Consider the following 18,719-nt stretch of genomic DNA (forward strand, 5'->3'; position numbering starts at 1 on the left):
GAGACTGTGTGTATTCATGTGTAGGTATGTGAGTGTGCGTGCCTGTGTGTGAATGCAAGTGTGCATATATATGTGTGTGTATGACCATCAGTGTGTGAATGAGGGTATGTACACATGGGAGAGTGTGTGTGTAAGTATGTGCGTGTGAGTGTGAATAACTACAGAGGCCGTCCAGGGCTGAGAAAAAAAACCCATGCCTCAGTTTACTTTGCCCTAGATAAGCCCTAAGAGGCAGCCTTGCCCCCCTCTTCAACCATCGCTGGAGACCCTTCATCCAGCTGCCAGGCCGCCAGAGCACTATCTACCCCCACTCTCTCTACCCCACCTCTGGGCATATATTATTTTGCGTATGTTAATTTCAATAGCTCTGAATGAGGCATTGACAGTCAAAAGTCGCTGAACTCACAGCTTAGGGCTCTCAGGCAAGCCCTCTAACTTCTGCAAGCCTCACTTTTATCCTCTGCAAAATGGGCCCAATGGAACTGTTGTTCTTGTGCACACCCCTCCTCGCCCCCAAGCCCTGGTGCCCAGTCGTCGCTGTTGTGGTTAAATTCATGTTGTTTACTTTGTGCTCCAAATGCCAGGAGTCTCCCCGCCCCCTCCTTCCCCTTCCCTGACCTTCAGCCCGGGCAATCCCGGGAGGTGCGGGAGGCCCGAAGGGACAGAGGTGGCCCTCCCGCGCGCCGCGGCCACAGGTGCGCCCAGGCCTCCCGGCTGCGCTCCCCCGGGCCCCGCCCGCCGCGCCCCGCGGTGTCGCCCTCCCCTGGCAGCGGCGGGCGCTGCGCGGGAGGCAGCGGCGCGGGAGGCGGCGGCGCGCGGCGAGCCGGGCGCGGCGGCAGCGGGGACGACCGGGGCTGGAGCTGAGGCCAAGCCGAGGGCGCCCGAGACCCCCGCCCGGCGCGTCCTCTGGCTGCGCAGTGCTCAGCCCCGGGCCCGCGGAGACATGAACGCCCCGCGGCCCCACGCACCCCGGGCGCAGCGGCCCGGCCCCGCGGCCCCGTGATGGGCTCCTGCGTGTCGCGAGGTGAGGGGGCTCGGCCGGGGGTGGGGGGATCGGGCGCCGGGGACCGGTGCAGTCCCCTCGCCGCTGGGAGACCTGGGGGGTGGGGCTGGTGACCCGCCCTTCACAGCCCGGCCGCACCCCCGAGGACGCGGCGTCCTGAAGGGGACAGGGCTGGGGACGGTGGGGGGCGGGGAGCAGCGCAAAGAGCGCACGTGCAGAGCTCACTGCATCCCCGTCCCGGTTTGCAGCCCCGCAGGTGACACGAAGCAGGGTCCAGTGCCGCGCTCTCATCCCTACAGCCACACACCCCCTGCCGGGTGCCTGGGAGGGGAGGGAGGCTCCGGTTCTTCCTGGCTTCTCGGAGGAACTCCGGGGCACGGGGAGAACTAGCAGACCCTCCCTGTCCCACCCTTCCTCAAGACACAGGCCTTGCCAGCTCACCCCCACAGCCCCTTCCCACGTCTTATCGGGTGCCCCCATCTGCAGAGTCCCTGAACGCTGTTGTCAGGAAAGGGTTAATGGTGGGGAACAGGTTATAAAGAAGGTTCCCCTGCCCCCACCCCTTATCCCTAATCCTCCTCCCCACCCCCATCCTTGGTCAGGGGACAGAAGGGCCAGAGCACAGCTGATGTTCCCAGTTACCGCCTGGGTCTTTCTCTCTTGTGCCTGACCTGTCACTCTCTGCTCTCCCTGAGGTGGTACCCAGGGAGGTGGAGGGACCTGCCCTTGCCTGGGGGACCAGGGCAGGCCCTGGCCGCTTCTATCGGTGAGTAGGGGACACAGAGTCTTGCACAGAGATTGGGGGATGGGCAGGTTGGTCTTTGGAGCCCCCTACCTCCACCCCCACCCATCACCACCAGCTTTCCAACAGGCCGCTGGGCAACATTTTAGACAAGCGATTGGGCTGAGCTCTTCTCCCAGCTTGGTCTGTTCACCCCACAGTGGGATCAGGGGGGTGTGGCTGGGAGTGGGGGTGGCTTTGGCCTTGGTTCAGGCTCTGCAGGCTGAGGCCAAACCCACTGACCACCACCACACCCATCAACCCTAGTAGCTTACCCAGAATAAGCTACTAGGACCTTGTCCTGGAGGTATTGAGCAGGGAGCATAACGCCCTTCCCGATCCTCTGGACCCTAAGGGCTTCTGCTCAGGAGTTCCTGTGGGCATTCAGGTAAGTGGCTCAGGATGTCTAATCGTGGCTGGGGAAGGGGAAAGTACAGGGTTAGGCTGTGTGAGGTTCCTTTACTTATCTATGCAAAAGCTGATATTAACATGATAGCTGCCATGTGTCAGGCACCGTGTGCATGCTGGGCATCCAGCAGCAAGGAATCCAGCACAGCACCTGGTCCATGAGGCCTGCAGCCTAGCGGGAGGGGAAGGGAGTTTGAAGAGTGAGGAGTGCTAAGGATTCTTTAGGAGCACCAGGCTCCAGAAACCCCAAAGGTTCTAGGCAGTCTCTGGCTCCAGGTGGAGGGGATCTGAGTGTTTCCTCAGTGGCCAGGTCCCTTCCCCTTCATTTGGCCACCCCATGCCAGGCACCTTGGGGTCCCAGCCCCAGTGGACTGGCCTTTGAGCTGAGGACCCACTGAGCACGGGACAGAGGCTGAGGAGGAAGAGACGCCTGCTAAGGTCACCCTGAGAGACTGGGGCCCAGGTCCTCTGACCCCACACCTGGGGGTCCCTCCACTGCCCCCTCTGCCAGGGCTCTTTGGGGCCACAGCAGCCAAGATGCGCTCCCTCCACCCTTCCTTCTGCAGCCTGGGCTTCCCCGGTGCCCCCCAGATCTAGTTGTATAGTTCAGCCTTGTCCCCCTCCTGAGAAGATGGGGCCCTTGGCAGTCTCAACATGCACCCAAAAAGTTGGATTGAGGTGAAAATAGTATGGGGAGCCACGTGGGCAGGGGACGGCCAGGGTCCCAGAGACTCTGGGTGGCTGCATCACTGACCCACCCAGCTCTGTCCTCCTCACTGATGCTCTCCGAGCACATACTAGTCTGAAAGTTTTAGGCAGATAAAGCTAGTTTGGGTTATATATGAACACAGTCCCCATCTTACGAGTGGGAAAACAGAGGCAGAGGGCGGTGGAGAGTCTTGTCCAGGGCCACACAGCTAGGAAAGGATAAGCCAAGATTTAAACCACGGCATGCTGACTCCACAGGCTGGGGCCTCAGTCTCTGCACTCACAGCCAGCCCTCGGCCCTGGTGCCTGCACCTGTCTACTCTCCTGGAGCTGCAGGCTCCTGTGCCCCCACCTGGCCCCTGCACCGGCAATCGATTGCTAATCGTAGCCTGAGTGCTGAGTGCCTCCTAGGCCAGGTAGGCACTGCTGCAGAAGGAAGGGTGAAGGGAGTGCGTCCACCCTTGGCCAAGGCCAAGGACTGCAGGCCTCAGGCTGATGCCCATACTGAGCCCAGAGCTTGCACCCAGCCGGGACCATCCAGCCAAACCCCAAAACCTAGGTCAGGCCACACCTGGGAAAATCACCCCATCCCAGCACTGGCAGCAGTTAGCATCTGCATACTTGGTAGAGAGGCTAGGAGTGCAGAATAGGAAGCAGGGCTCCACCATTTACTGGCTCTGTGACCTCAGCAAGTGACTGGACCTTGTGTGTGTATCTCAGTGTTCCCATCTCTAAAATGGGAATTATAATATTATTGATGTCATAGGGTTGCTGGGCGGACTAAATGGCTTAATTCATGTAAGGCATTCAGACCAGTACCCAACACATAGTAAGCACTCGTACGTATTAGCTATCGCTCTCATTTTTACTTTTAATCTTAATATTGTATATATTATAATAGAGATAGGCTCTCACTATGTTGCCCAGGCTTATCTCAAACTCCTGGCCTCCAGCCATCCTCCTACCTCAGCCTCCTAAAGTGCTGGGATTACAGGTGTGAGGCACTGCGCCCGGCCTTTAATTTTTATTACCTGTCTGTGCAGACAGCTAATACAGGCCTTCATGGCCGAAAGGGGAAACCTACGGAGGTTTTCAGCCGCATCCTGCCTCATGGGAAAGGCAGTGGGTGGCAGGCACTCGAGGTGCTGAGGACATTGAGAAACTGATTGGGACCAGATTAAGGGAACAAATGCTGTTTCCAGGAGCTATTTTGTGTTCATTATCTATTTTTAAGCTACCGTTTGTTGAGCGCTTATCCTGAGCCGGGCTGAGCCTTTGCTCTCCTGACCTAGTTAGTTCTCATTCAACCCTGTGACAAAGGACATGGGGCTCAGAGAACGGGAGGGTCTTCCCTCAGGTCACATGGCCAGGGCATGGAGAGGCAGGACTTGAATCCAGGTCAGTGTGACCCCAGAGCCTGAGTGTGGAAACCCTGTCCTTTGCTTTCTTATGTCCCTATAGAGAGAGAGGTGCTGTGGCTCACGCTTATAATCCAAACACTGGGAGGCTGAGGTGGGAGGATCACTTGAGCCCACGAGTTCAAGACCAGCCTGTGCAACATAGTGAAACCTCACCTCTACAAAAAAACTTTTAAAAAATTAGGTGTGTTGGTGTGCGCTGGTAGTCCCAACTATTCGGGAGGCTGAGGCAGGAGGATAGCTTGAACACGGGAGGTCGAAGCTGCAGTGAGCAACATAGTGAGACCTCATCTCTACAAAAAAACTTTAAAAAAATTATCTAGGTGTGTTGGTGTGCGCTGGTAGTCCCAGCTATTTGGGAGGCTGAGGCAGGAGGATGGCTTGAACCCTGGAGGTCGAAGCTGCAGTGAGCTGTGACTGCTCCACTGCACTCTAGCCTGGGCAACAAAGATCCTGTCTCAAAAACAAAAAAAGGTGCTCAGTATACAGCCAGTGCTTAGAAAAACAACCTCTTGGAAAACTTGAATGGTCCCTTCCATTTGTTTGGGGCTCTGCAACCAGTGGCAGTCTGTATGGAACAGAGAGGAATATTTGCCCTGCTTCTCTCCAGTTCCAGGGGCTCAGTACCCACTCCATGCCCTTGGTGCCATAACCACTCTGCCTGCCCACTCATGCCCCAGCCCTCTCCTCCAGGCCAACTGATCAGCCTCCTGGCCCCACGTTGGGGGTCTCCAATGCACTGGGGGCTGGTGGGGTCAGGGGTGAGAGTAGAAACGAGAGACCGAGAATTTTCTTCTGGAAAATCAGACATCTGGTCATGTCTGGGTGAAGGCACAAGCTCTAAGGGGACCCACCAGAGCCACCCATAGTTTCCAAGCAGTCCTATACCAGGGACTGAGGAAAGGGTAGGTGGGACCTTGCCCTTCAGGAGCTCACAGTCTGATAAGAGAGGTACAGCTTTGTCCGTGGAGTAGCCTAATGGGGGAGGCAGGATGCATGAACCCTTGGAAGGATGACCCGAGGATCCTGTCTGGAGATCAGCCCTGTTTAGTGGTTGGGGCACAGGCTTTGGAGTTTCACACGGGCCAAAGTGTGACCCTCATCTCTGCTGCTTATTAGCGGGTGATCTTGTGTAAGTGATTTATCCTCTCTGAGCCTCTGTTTCCTTATCTGTAAAATGGGCATAATACCTACTTTGCAGGATTGTTGTGTGGGTTAAATGACAGATCATGGGTGAATAGGCCTAGGACAGTACCTGACACAGTACTGTTGCACCTGCTCAGTAAACAGTGGCAGCAAATCACTGCAGGCCAGACTTTGGCCATTAGGGCCACAGGTGAGGGAGTCACCTAATCCAGCAGAGGCCAATCTGGGCAGGTTGCTTGGGAGAGGTGAGGCTAGAGCAAGATGTTCCCAGAGACCAGGTCACAGGGTGGGAGGGAGCCTGGGGAAGGAAGTAGGGAGGAGCTGGAGTGTGTGGAAGTTCCGGGGAGGAGCCCATTTTCTCTCTCCATCCTTGCACAGGGAGGGAAAGGGACCCCCTTGGAGAGCTCTGAGCTGAGCCAACGCATGGATGAGCTACTGTCACGGCTCAGGTGACCCGTAAACAAACATCCTAGGGAGGGAGGGGACACTCAGTCCACTCAAGGCCTGGCCTCTGCCAAGCTCTGTGGCCTGCTCCCCTGGCAGTGATTCAACAGGCAGAGAGGCCAAGGACTCACCCTCAAGGGCTTCCCTTTGCGGAGCCTCCAGGGCCAGCTCCAGCCCTGGGGACAAGACCAGAGGAGTGGCTGACTAAGATGTGTCCCTTGTCCAGAGAGAGACACTGAGGGGAGAGGGCTGGAGCGGCTGCTGCCTACAGACTGCTTGCTGTGGTGGGTGCTTCGTCCTTGCTGCAGCCCTTTCCGGGCTGGTATTATTTCACAGATGAGAATCCAAGGCTCACAGGGGCTAAGTCGCATGCCCACCCCCTGAGCAGAAAGTGAGAAGTTGGGACTTAAACCCAGCTCAGGGACTGTAAGAGGAATGCCTTGGCCGATTATGTTCTCTTCAGAGCCAAGGGCAGAGCCCGGCACGTCACAACTGGGCAGTACATACCTGAGCAATGGTTGGCTGGAGGGGCCGCATCGGCTACAGGTGCCCTGAGAAGCTGAGTGGAGAAGCCCGAGGCTGGCCGGGGAGGAGCATCAGGGGACACTTTGACCCCAGGCTGCTGCTCAGTTCCTGTGTGGTTTCAAGAGGATGTTTACCCTCCCTGGGCTGCTGCAGAGTCAAACGTGGTCCCTCTCTGCCCTCTGGGGTACAGAGCCTTGGGAGACACTCTTGGGGTGGATGGAAACCATGGTGACTAATGGGCTGGGACACAGAGCCCCAAAGAACGGCTTAAAGGAGTTGGAAGACCCTGAAGCAGATGATAGGAGCCTGAGAGTTTGCAGACTCACCCAAGGATCAAGTAGAGAAGACGAGTATGGGAACTGCAACAAGAGGGGTTTAGGCTGGACATCAGGAGGAACTGTCTGGGAGGTTAGACTCTAAAGCAGTTTGAAGAGGAGCTGGCATAGGAAGGCAGGAAGCACCCTCAAGATGCAGAGGAGAAGCTCTGGTTGAAGACAGAGGGATGGAGGAGACATCTGGTTGACACCCTCTCCTTGAAGGATCAAGATGGCCCTCTTCAGGTTGCCATGGCAATCAGAAGCCTGTCACTCTTGTGGACAGAAGAGGTGGGGGAGGGAGCAGGTCTGAGAAGGGATCTCTGACCTTGAGGTCAGGAGAGTAGGATGTGGACTGAAAGAAAGGGGGTGTCCTTCTGGGAGAGGGAGCCACAGGAGCAGGTGCTAGCGGTCCCCTCGGGCTGCCTCCCAGCCCCCACGCCACATGACACTCTGTGTTTTTCCAGTTGCCAGTGGTGACGTGGCCACCAGTCCCAGCTGGGCGAAGAATAGCCTGTGATTTCACCCTGGGCTGGTTCATTACCTGACGTCCCCATGGCAACCAGCCTGTGACATCACGGGGCCAAAGTCCTCAGGGGTAGCAGGCAGCTTTGGCGGAGACACCCGAACCCCAACTGAGGTGGGGAGCCAGGTGGACTGGGGAGGGGGTGGGAGCCAGGAGTCCTCCAAGCCCACAACCATCTCAACGAATGACCTTGTTCAAGTCATGCCTCTGCCAGGCTTTGGCAGCACCATCAGCCTCCTCCATGCCCGGCTCCCCTCCCCATCAACCTTGCTCCCTGGTCTGTGGCTGGAGAGTTGTAAAAAAGCTTCAGGGGGTGGCCAGGGGTCCTAGAAATACCCTAATGCCTCTCAAGTTCCCAGGGTCAGCCTATGGCCAGTACCACCTGTCTGTACCTTGGCGGGCCCTGGCTTGTCCAAGACGTGCAGAATTTCCAGAACCTCAAGATTGGCAACTTGCAAACTTTTTTGACTGGACCCATAGGAATAATATATTTTGCATCATGACCCAGAAAATTTTTACTGTGTGTGTGTGTTGTGCACACACATCTGCACAGATTTGTGTCTGCATAAACAGAAGCTTCATAAAGTAATACTTAACGTGACTTGCAGTGGGCTCTGATATTTTCCATTCTATTCCATTAAAATAAGGCCTAATCAATAAATGGCTGCATGACCCACTGAAAGAGGCACCCCTAGTTTGAACATTGCCTTTGAAGGGCCTGGACAACATGGCCTTTGTAGAAATGGAGGCCCTGGAGCCCAGAGAAGGGCAGGACTAGCTCAGAGTCACACAGCAGGGACTCAGGAAAAAGAACAAGATGAGCTGAGTGCTATGGTGTGCAGGCACATGGCTCAGCCCACATGATCCCATGTGGTGGGATCTCCTCCTTAGGCCTCTCACCTCCTTAGGCCTGCCTGGGTCATGAGTGCTCTCTCCTCCTTAGGCCTGCCTGGGTCATGAGTGCTCTCTCCTCCTTAGGCCTGCCTGGGTCATGGATGGAGTGCTCAATAAGATCTTTCCTTGGCTCCAGTCTCTGCCTCCAGCTTCCCTGACTAGCTCACCTGCTTACCTTTGGGTAGATCCCAGAAACCTATGGTCTCTTCTGCAAACTAAATCTAATCCAGTTGGGATGAAAACTTTAATCTCAGGCTGGGCGCGGTGGCTCACACCTGTAATCCCAGCACTTTGGGAGGCCGAGGCGGGCAGATCATGAGGTCAGGAGTTTGAGACCAGCCTTGCCAACGTGGTGAAACCCCGTTTCTACTAAAGATACAAAAAATTAGCCGGGCGTGGTGGCGGGTGCCTGTAATCCCAGCTACTCGGGAGGCTGAGGCAGGACAATCACTTGAACTTGGGAGGCGGAGGTTGCAGTGAGTCGAGATCGTGCCATTGCACTCCAACCTGGGTGACAGAGCGAGATTCTGTCAAAAAAAAAAAAAGATAGAAAGAAAAAAAGGGAAAGAAAGAAAAGAAAGAAAGAAAGAAAGAAAGAAAGAGAAAGAAAGAAAGAAAGAAAGAAAGAAAGAAAGAAAGAGAAAGAAAGAAAGAAAGAGGAGAAGGAGAAGAAGGAAGGAAGGAAGAAAGAAAGGAAGGAAGGAAGGAAGGAAGGGAGGAAGGAAGGAAGGAAGGAAGGAAGGAAGGAAGGAAGGAAGGAAGGAAGGAAAAAAGAAAGGAAGGAAGGAAGGAAAGAAGGAAGGGAAAAGAAAATAAAAGGAATCCTTAATCTCACCTCCAACTGAATGCCCACCTTCCCCTGCCAGCTAGGGCTGGTGACCTGCGGGCCACAGTGGGATCTCTACCCTGCTGACCTCTATCCCCTCTTGGCATTCCTTTTTCCTCTGGCATGCTGGGGTGTGGCATGAAGGATTTCAGAGAAAGGGTCAAGACATGGTTATTTTATCAGGGGCTTTAGGGTCTCCCTTGACCAACACCGGCTCACTGTTGAGACGTCTGTGTGGCAGGCACCCAAATATTCATGCTTTCCTTCTTACCCAAATATGCAATGAGTGCCTGTGTGTGCCAGGCCCTATGGCAGGTGCTGAGGCGGCTGTGGTGAAGGAAACAGACAAGGGCCCAGCCCTTGCAGAGCTCATGTCCTAGTGAGAGCCAATGAATGAGATGGACACTCGCGATGAGGAGGGAGATGGGAGCTATGTCCCAAACAGGATGGGGACCGAGAAAGGGTCGGCTGTAAATCAGACCACTGGGGGAGGCCTCGCTGAGGTCCCAGCATTGGAACAGAGAGCTGTGTGGAGTGAGGGAGTGAACCCCTGGGTGTCTGGGAGGAGGGAGCTCCGGGCGTGGGGAGGAGACGGCCAGTGCAGAGGCCCTGAGGCAGGTGTGGCTGGGCAGCTCTGAGGACGCCCCAGGAGAGGGATCAGGGTGGCCAGAGGGGAGTGAGAGGGGACAGTGGTGGGGGTGAGGTGGAATGGGGGCCTGGATCTCCCAGCTTAGCGTGTGTGAGTTCTCTGGGGAGCCATCTGGGTGTGGGGGGGTGGGGGCTGCTGACTATAGAGCCCCTGTCATGGAAGGCCTGACCTGGCTTGACCCCTTCCACGCCCTGCCCAACTTCCCTCTCCTCCTAAAGTGCTCCCCCTGCAGCATGGGGGCTGTGGTCCCTTCACCCTGCAAGCAGCCCTCTTAGCGGTCCCAGTGAGGCCCAGCCAGGACTCCTTCCTAGTTGCCTGCTTTGCTTTGAACATCTCACGATCCTTGCCATAGCACAGGCTGGAGGGCTGGCTCTTCCCGGCCCACCCCGCCCCCACCTACCCCGCCTGCTGTCTCTCACTGATTGTAGAGACATTTAACTGGGGCCACGTCTGCCTCTGCAGGCATCCCACATTTCTGCACGTGATCCTCTGGGAACCTCCTGTTAGCATGTGGGGAGATGTGGTTGGTTGGAGTCAGAAGGATGGTTGATGGTTGGGGTTGCAGGGCCCATTTTGGCCACATTAGAGATGGGGTCATCTCCCTCCCCACTGGCGACAGTGGCTTGCTTGGAAACACAGGGGCTTCAAGGCTTCCGTGTTCTCAGTTTTGGATCCCACTAGACAATTCCTGAAGAACAAGAACAGTGTTGCTCAATGGCCCACTCTACAGATGAGGAAATGGGTGAGGGGAAGGCACTTGCTCAGGTCTCCTAGGTGGTAAGGGTGGAGCTGGGATTTGGACAGGACAGTCTGGCTCCAGGCCCTGACCCGGAGAGCTTTGGAGCAGCTCCTCAGAAGCTGCCCCTGAAATGAGGATTTGGGTACAACTGATATGAGGTGAACCTTCCAGAGGAAGCCAGTAGGGAACGGAGCGAGAGGAGGATAGAGGAGGCCAACCAGGCAGTGGGGTGGTCTCAGGCCTGGCCTCGGCCTCATCCTGCAGGGTACTCTGGAGGGTAAGTGAAGGGGAATTTTCTGATCCCAGACAAAGGAGTCCTGCACCTGGCAGTCATTGGCTTGGGGCTGCTCCAGGTGGGGCCAACAGAAATTTACCTAGGGTAGCCCCTGTAGAAAGAGCCACAGGTGGTGCCTCTTAGAAGCCATGCAGGGCATGGGGGCAAAAACAGGAAAAAGGAATCCAGGGGAATTGGGGGCAGCACCCACAGGGTCCCCTAACCCCAGTGACACAATCTGGCCTAGAGCATAAAGTCCCTCCGCTGGCGGGCAGAGAGTGAGCGCAGGGACCATTGTCTTCCAGGAAGGGAGGATGCCTGCAGCAGGGGAGCCCTGGGAGAAGGGATCAGGGAGACCTGGGATAGACCTAGGAGAGGGCTAATAGGATTTGCCGGTTTACTGGGTGGTCCCCGGGAGAATAGGGGAAGGCAGGACCCTGAGAAACTCTTAGGGTTGTAGTTGGTGCAGTGGGGGACCGGGGGAAGGTAGACCCGGATTTGGGAGTCCTCTTTTGCCCAGGTGTGCTTGAGGTGCCCCTTGGGCTTCCATGTAGAGAGCTGGAAACTCAGTTGGGAGCTCAAGTGAGGAGTCAGGGCTGGAGGTGTGCACATGGGCAGTGGGCAGCGGAAACACGAAGGTGAGGCCTCCTGGGGAGAGAGGGTGGTGAAGGGCCAGGACGGAAGTGTGGTGCCAGCCAATGGGCAGGGGTGAGCCAGGGAGGAGCCACAGAGGGGACCCAGGACAGCAGCCAGAGAGGCCAGAGGCCAGGGTAAGAGCGAGGCTCAAGAGGGCAGGCAGGCTGCACAGCTCTAGCTCCAAGAAGAGGCTGGAGCGGCCCCCACTGGAGTTGGCCCCATGGAGGTTCCTGGCAGCTTGGCAAGGGCTGCCTCATGAAAGCCTGCTTGGAATGGGTGGAGGAGAACTGGAGGACAAGGAAGTAGAGGTGGGACACAGCTCTCTGCACGTCCGGCGAGAAGGGAGCAAAGGAACGGCTAAGTCGCTGGAGGGAAACAGTGGTCACAAGCTTCTCAAAAGACAGGAGATGATGGGATGCTGATGGCCCCACCCCGTGGTAAGGGGACAGAGGAGTGAGAATGCGGGAGAACGTCCAGAGCCCAAGAAGCATGGCAGCATATGCGGTGCTGGCTGAATGCTTCAAGGCGGACGGAGTGGAGAGAGCAGTGACTCCACAGGAGGGAGAGCAGAGCCCCTGAGGGGAGGGCAGGGGCAGGACCCAGCCCTGGGTGGATGGGCCAGAAGGTCCTGGGTGCAGCAGGAACAGCTCTTCCTTCGTTGCAGGAGGGAAAGGCGATGATGTGGGCAAAGGTGCAGGCAGGCTCTGGTGATTTGGGTGGAAAGATCCAGGTGACACCTTTCCAAGGATCCTGGACCCAGTGAGGGAGGGGCAGAAGCCCCCAGCACTGTGTGGGGTAGGGGAGGGAGTGTGTTTCATGTCTGAGAAGGAAGGTTGGGGTGAAGTTGTCAGCCTGGCAGGAAACAAAGGCAGCAGGAAATGGAGAAACAGGGAAGGATCCGGGCAGCATCCCACAGGAGGCTGGGGCTACAATCTAGCACGTGGCAGTCACTCTCTCCAGCAACATTCAGCTCCTCAGATCCAGGCACAGGGCGAGAGGGTCAGACTCAAACCCGGGTGAGAGGTAAGGGCATCTGTGAGAGAGAGCTCAGAGGCCGTGCCGGAGGGTCAGCTGGGCCAGGAGCAAAAGAGGAGCTAGTCGGGAAATACCAGGGCAAATGGATTAAACGTCTCCACGAGGCCAAAAACATGCTGGAGTGTGGGTGCTAGAAATTTCGAAAAGGGGGTAAAAAGAAGATGAGGCCAGTGATTCCTGCTGAGGGGCACAGGCAGGAGGGCATCTGGCTGGACCCCTCCTCCCCTGTTATGGACTTGAGTCGGCTTCCTCTACAATGATGCTGGATAAAAATAAGGCCACACCCATCTTATGGGGGGGCCTTGAACACGCCTTGTAAGCAAGAGAGGGCTGGGCTTTGCTGAGTTCCTCCTCTTGATCTTATTTCCAGACCTGTTCACAAGTGCCCACAAGGACTGCCCCATGCCCCAGGGCATGGACCCCTTGAACCCAGACCTGCCCTCGGGCTGCACTCCTATCGTGGCTGTAGACCATGTCCCTGGCAAGGTAACTGGTTGCTCCTCATCCCTGTGCTGCCTGTGTCCCAGTTCCCGGCCTGTCCCCTACAGCTCCCCACAGGGAGCAGAATCCATTCCAGTCTCCTTCCTTCCCTGCCAAACCCTCTTCTCCCTGTGGGACCAGGGGCCCTAAGGCCTGGTATTCAGCAGCATGAGAGGCTGGACTGGGCTGAGCATCCAGGGGCTGGACCAGGCTTGTTTAGAAGACCATCCATCCTGAAGGTCTTCCTGCACAAATTAACGCTGCCTTGCAGACAACACATTCTGCTACCAGCCCACTACTCCTGAGCAGCCTCACGAATGTTATATATAAGTTATGTAATATATATAATTATATATTATAATTTATATAAATTATATATAAAAGTTTATTATATTATATAATAAAATATATTATATTATATATAAGTATATATAAAATATAAATATAAAATATATATAATACATAAATATGTTATATATTATATATAAATTGTATATTATAATTTTTGTATACTATATTATATATAATTTATATGAATATAATTTATATATAATATATATTAAAATTTTACATATGTTTCTCAGTCCAGATTGATTTAGAAGATGTCACTAAGGATCACAAAGGACCCCAAATTCTGGTGCATAATTTCCACCCTTGCCTTAGGGTCTGTGGCATGAACCCACCAGTTGATGTAATTACCATTCCCCCCACCAGCACACCCCTCCTGCTAAGCACCGCACTCAGCTCTCAGCCTCCATTATGTTATTTGGCCTCACCACAGCCTGTGAGGTGAATGACATTGTCACCGTTTTGCAGAGGAAGAGACGTGTTTGGCAAAGTCAGAGCCCACACCCAAGCCTGCTCTATAAGCTGCACCCGCTGCCTCTCCTCCCAGCACCACTGTTGCCCCCTCCTTCTTACTCTGCATGCCGGGGGACACCCAAGAGAGGACAGACCCCGACCTCACGGAGCACCAGAAGGCTGACCCCCATCCCCACCCAGGGCCGCAGGACTTGGGCCATCTGCCAGGACAGTGTGCCAGGCCCTACCTGATCCTCTCTCTCCTCTTGTTTTAGGACAAACAGATGGATTTCTGTTGGGATCCTTGGCAGGTCAGTGCACTGTGTGTCCCCCAGTCTAGCCAGCCCAAGCTGACACCCCCATCCCTCTATCCTTTGTGCCCAGCCCAGGCACACAGTCCTGCTGGCCCTGGGGGAGACGAGTCTGATGAAACAGTGGGTGGGGGTGGTCCTGTGGGAGTTGGTAGGATCTCCCTGGCTTGAGCTGCCCTGTCCCTGCCCACTGGCCAGAGGACCTGGTGGGCTGGGAGACGGGATGGGTGGGACTGGAGGGATGTCGGCCAGCAGTCTGGCCCACCCTGCTCACTCCTCCTGCCCCTTGTTCCAGAGGTGCTTCCAGACCACCAACGGCTACCTGTCCGACTCCAGGTCCTGCCCCAGCAACTACAACGTGGCAGCCCTGGCCACCTCGTCCCTTGTGGGTAGGTTCTGGCTGCAACTCTCCTGCCCTTGGAGAATGCACAGTCCCACCGTAGACCCTGGCTGTGGGAGGGGCACAGCTGCATTGCAGGTGGGAAGACGGCAGCCCTGCTGGATTCTCCATTTCTAAATGCCAGAGTCCCATTTTCTAAATGCCAGAGTCCATGCTAGGTTATGCGGGTCATGGGGGGACCAGTGGCTCAGCGTTCTGTTTCCACGAGTTAAACTGCTGGGTTCTCAAGAAGCTCTGCGGGGGTGGGGCAGAGTTTTTCAGATGTCTGTCCGGCATGGTCTCCCTGCCTCTCTGCCAGTCACATCACCTTAGTTCAGGTTCCCTGGAAGCAGAGCCTGACATGGCCTGACTGTGCAGGTGATTCCCTGGAGACTGGCCCTCAAGAGAAGCGAGCAGACAGCGGGGGAGGCAGAGGGGACTGGGGAAGGGGCTCAGCAGGAGTCTAGCCCTGCCCACCTGGTCCCACTGGGAGCGTGGGAGCATGAATAGTACCCCAGAATTGATGGGGCTGGACTTTATATTCCCCCATTGCTGCCTCACTGGCTGCCTCTGGGGAGGACTCCGCAGCCTCCCGGCATCTCCAGGTGAAGAGGCTCCCAGGAGCTCAGGGTGGTTCTCCAGATAAGGGTGTGAGCTGACAGCAGCAGCAGCACCTGAAGCAGCTGGGCGTGGGCTCCCAGGCCAGTAGAGGGGGTTTCGGTGGCCACCACAGCATCAGGTGGCCCCAGCACTAAATCCCACCCAGCTCCCCTGAGGCCCCTGGGGCCCTCCCTCCCCACGTTGGCCTGTGCCTTTCCTTCATCTCCAGCACCTTCCTCCACCTCAACTGCCCTTCAAGCGCCACTTGAACCCCCACTTCCTACAAAACATCCTCTCCAATTGCCAACACTCGCCAACTAAGTGGGTGGGAGAGAGAGTCTCCACTTTCTTCCACACTCCCATCTTTCCTGTTTTCCCCACTCTCTAATTACCTTTGTGGATACTTTCTCCTACTTAAATATTGCCATTCCTCACATCACATCATGGCTTCGGGGACCTGGGTGACTCCCAGATCTGTTCTCAGCCTTGGTTAATGGTGATGCTGACCCGTTCCTGGCAGCCCCCTCTCCATTTTACACATCCAACAGCTCTCCTCCCAAAGCCCCTGACCCCTCCTCTCTGTCTGCCCAGCCCTTGCCATGTCTGTTGCTGGGTCCCTGCAGTAACCCCTAATCCTCCAACTGGGGTGTCTTTCTAAACAGCTGTGCTAACTGCTCACTCTCTTGCTCATTACCCTGCTGGGGCTCCCCACTGCACAGGAACGTGAGCCCTCCACCTTATTCTCCCCAACCCTGTTCTGGCCCTGATCAGCTCCCAGCTTCTCCTATCACACCCAGTCCTAGTGTGGACCCCATGTCTCACTCCAGCTACTCCTGAGCTCACACCAGACTCTTCCATGCCTTCATCCTCTCTCATCACTGAAAAAGCCTCCAGTCTTGCCTCCAAATATTCAAACCCAACCCACCTTCAAATTTCAATCCCAGGTCCCCTCTTCCAGGAAGCCTTCCCTGCCTGCTCTACCCACCCAGCTCTCACCTTCAGCAGAGCTGGCAGGCTACAGAGATGCTCTCTCAGAATGTGTTTAATGGATCATGGAGAAAGCTGGGGGCTCATGAGTGGTCCTCGGGTGGATCTCCTTGGGCGGAAGGGTCTGAACTTAGTCAGAAAGGGAGTGAGAGTGTGGGCGATCTGGGGAAGAAGCACCCAGTGGGTGGGAACATGGACTAGGAGTAGGATGCTGGGAGGAAATGTGGACGCCAGTGGGTGGGGGCATTGAGGGGAGGGGGCCGCAGAGCTCAGAGGGCTCAGGGCAGGAGAAGGAGGCTTCAGAGGGCATGAGGAATTAGATAGGCATAGGCCCTTGGGGGGGTGTGGGGCACTGATGGAGACCGTGGCACACTGAGGGAATGTGGGGTACAGGCCACCAGGTGGGCCTGAGGCATGGAGGCCAGGCCCTGGGCTGGGTCTTGTGTCAGGACAGTCGCCCAGATGCCCTCCATGCCCCAGGGGTGGTGCAGAGCATCAAGGACCACATCACAAAGCCCACGGCCATGGCCCGAGGCCGCGTGGCCCACCTCATCGAGTGGAAGGGCTGGAGTGCCCAGCGGGCAGGCTGGGAGCTGTCCCCAGCTGAGGACGAGCGTTACTGCTGCCTCCCGGATGAGCTGCGTGAGGCCCGCTTTGCTGCAGGTCAGTGAGGAGGGGGACTGGCCAGGGCTCTGTGGGGATGAAGCTGGGACCTTGGGGGGCCCAGATCACTGCATGGACATTGTCTGGGCAGGAAAAAATAATAGCATAGAGTGGGGGGCTGTTAAGTGAGCATTCTTGACCACTGGGGCGTGGATGGGCAGCGCTGAGAGGCGGCCACCCTCCGGCCTGTTCTGGAGCAGCTCTATCGGGCACTGAGGCTGTCCCCACCCATCCCCCACTGAGCCAGATCTCGCTGTCCCCCCAGGGGTCGCTGAGCAGTTTGCCATCACAGAGGCCACACTGAGCGCTTGGTCCTCGCTGGATGATGAGGAACTGCACCCCGAGAACAGCCCCCAGGGCATCGTCCAGCTCCAAGGTACAGCCCAGGAGGTCCGGCGGTGGGGGTGGGCAGAGCGGAGCTGAGGGTGGATGCCTGCCCACCACCAAATGCAGTGTGGCCTCGGCCAAGCCCCTTCCTTTTCTCAGCCTAAGTTTCTTCATCTGTAAAATGCAGCAGTGATCCTTGCCCTGCCCATTGCCCAGCAGTGCCAGGAGCAGGAAGGAGAGAATGAGCACAGTGGGGGCGGGAATCGAGTGCTTACCGCACTGAGGGCTGTGCACGAGGCATCTCACGGAATCCTCACAGCAGCCCTAGGGAGGGGGGTCCTGTTGTCCCCATTTTACAAATAAGGAAACAGAGGCACTCAGAGATTCAGAAACTTACTCCAAATGACACAGTTAGAAGCGTCAGAGCCGGATCTGAAACTTACCACCAGACACAAGCAACCGTCTTTCTAGAAGCCCAGGTTACTATAGAGGGCTTCAAGGAGCCTTGGCCCTGGGGGAAGCCTGCGCTTAATCCTCCCTGACAGATGGAGAGGGACGGGGAGGGGACAGAGGCCCAGGGGAGCACTGGTTGTCCCAGTTCTCAGAGAGCACAGGCTGGCACCAAGCCCACTCTTGACTCCTCCGTTTACTGCCTCGAGGAGGAACCTGGGGCTCAGAGGGTTTTGGTGATTTGACCAAGGTAACAACGCTCACCAGTCACACAGCTGGATTTGGAGGCAGGTCTTCTGCCCCTTGCCCTTTCTCACACCCCCAGAGAGGGCGAAGAGCCGGACTCAGGACTCCATTCCCCCGTCATCCCTTTGCTTTTCCAGATCTGGAGAGCATCTACCTTCAGCACAGCCTTCCCAGTGGCCCCTCGCAGGATGACAGCCTTCAGGCCTTCTCCTCGCCCAGCCTCACCCCTGACAGCTGTCCCTCACTGGAGGAGACCCCCAGCACCGCTGGCATCCTGCAGCCCCCCAGCCCAGAGCTGCAGCATCGGCGGCGGCGGCCCGGGCACCAAGGACCCAAGGGTGGGACGCACCTACCAGGATCCCTTCCCTCCGTGGACAGCGGTTCCCTCTGGGAGGAGGAGGACGAGGTGTTCTATAACTGAGGTGGGGGCTGTGCTGGTCCAGCACCTGCTCACACCATGACCTCACCTAGTGGGCAGTCCAGGCATATCTGGATCCTGGTGTCCAGGGCAGGGCATCTCTTGACCCCTCGGGTAGGCACAGGGTAGGTGTGTCAGGGATGGGGCCAGCGCTCATCATGGCCTCTCTGTGCCTCGGCGGACCTGCCCCAGCAGTGGCAGCCATAACCCCTCCCCTTCATTACTTCACTCAGGTGGGCACCTTCCCCTGCAGGGTGTCTGCCCTCAGGGAACTCAAGGACTTTCAGAGAAACCAGGGCAGCCTGGCCCAGAGGAGCAACAGCCAGGCCCCCAGGAGGACAGCCATGGAGAGAACTGAGACCCACTTAGAGTGGGGTCTGGGAACCCTGCCTGTACCTGGGGCTCAGTCCCTCCCCACTCTCTCTGTGTGTCTGCCCCCCAGCAAAGGTGGGGTGGCCACTTCTGGTAGCTAAGCACCTGCTCCCCAGCTGTCCTCACCAGGACATCTGTCTCTCTGGAGTGTCTGTCTGTCTGTCCCTCCCTCTCTGAACCTGCTTCCTCGGTGTCCCCTGCTCCTCGCCCCCGGGAGCCCACTCTCACTCCTTACAGCTCCCTCCCATCTCACTCAAGGTTCTCTGAGGACATTAAAGTGGTCGATTCACTCTCGATGACCTTGGCCTGGTCTCTGTTGGGAAGATGTGACCTTGGGCCCCTGGACGAAGTCCGGAGGG

General features: G+C 56.7%; 1 protein-coding gene across 2 annotated transcripts; it reads left to right on the forward strand.

Annotated features, from left to right (window-relative positions):
• The first annotated feature begins 662 nt into the window (after window positions 1-662).
• On the forward strand, window positions 663-18,656 carry FAM131C (family with sequence similarity 131 member C). 2 transcript variants are annotated; one of them, XM_073007800.1, is made up of 7 exons: window positions 664-1,024; window positions 12,697-12,812; window positions 13,883-13,918; window positions 14,214-14,307; window positions 16,365-16,547; window positions 16,813-16,923; window positions 17,708-18,656. In XM_073007800.1, exons 1-7 carry the CDS (start codon window positions 1,003-1,005, stop codon window positions 17,989-17,991), a joined length of 846 nt encoding a protein of 281 aa, XP_072863901.1. In that variant the 5' UTR covers window positions 664-1,002; the 3' UTR covers window positions 17,992-18,656. The 2 variants fall into 2 exon arrangements, with proteins under 2 accessions (XP_072863902.1, XP_072863901.1); XM_073007801.1 differs by lacking the exon at window positions 12,697-12,812 and having other exon boundaries at window positions 663-1,024.
• The last annotated feature ends 63 nt before the right edge of the window (window positions 18,657-18,719 follow it).

The sequence above is a fragment of the Chlorocebus sabaeus genome, chromosome 20 (genome assembly GCF_047675955.1).
Source record: "Chlorocebus sabaeus isolate Y175 chromosome 20, mChlSab1.0.hap1, whole genome shotgun sequence".
Taxonomy (NCBI): Eukaryota; Metazoa; Chordata; class Mammalia; order Primates; family Cercopithecidae; genus Chlorocebus; species Chlorocebus sabaeus.

Excerpts from the sequence above, each read along its gene's own strand:
- FAM131C (XM_073007800.1), top strand. The coding sequence starts at position 1,003 with ATGGGCTCCTGCGTGTCGCGAG. Across the intron at positions 1,025-12,696 it reads GGGCTCCTGCGTGTCGCGAG|ACCTGTTCACAAGTGCCCAC; the intron begins GTGAGGGGGCTC and ends TCTTATTTCCAG. Across the intron at positions 14,308-16,364 it reads GGCCACCTCGTCCCTTGTGG|GGGTGGTGCAGAGCATCAAG; the intron begins GTAGGTTCTGGC and ends TCCATGCCCCAG.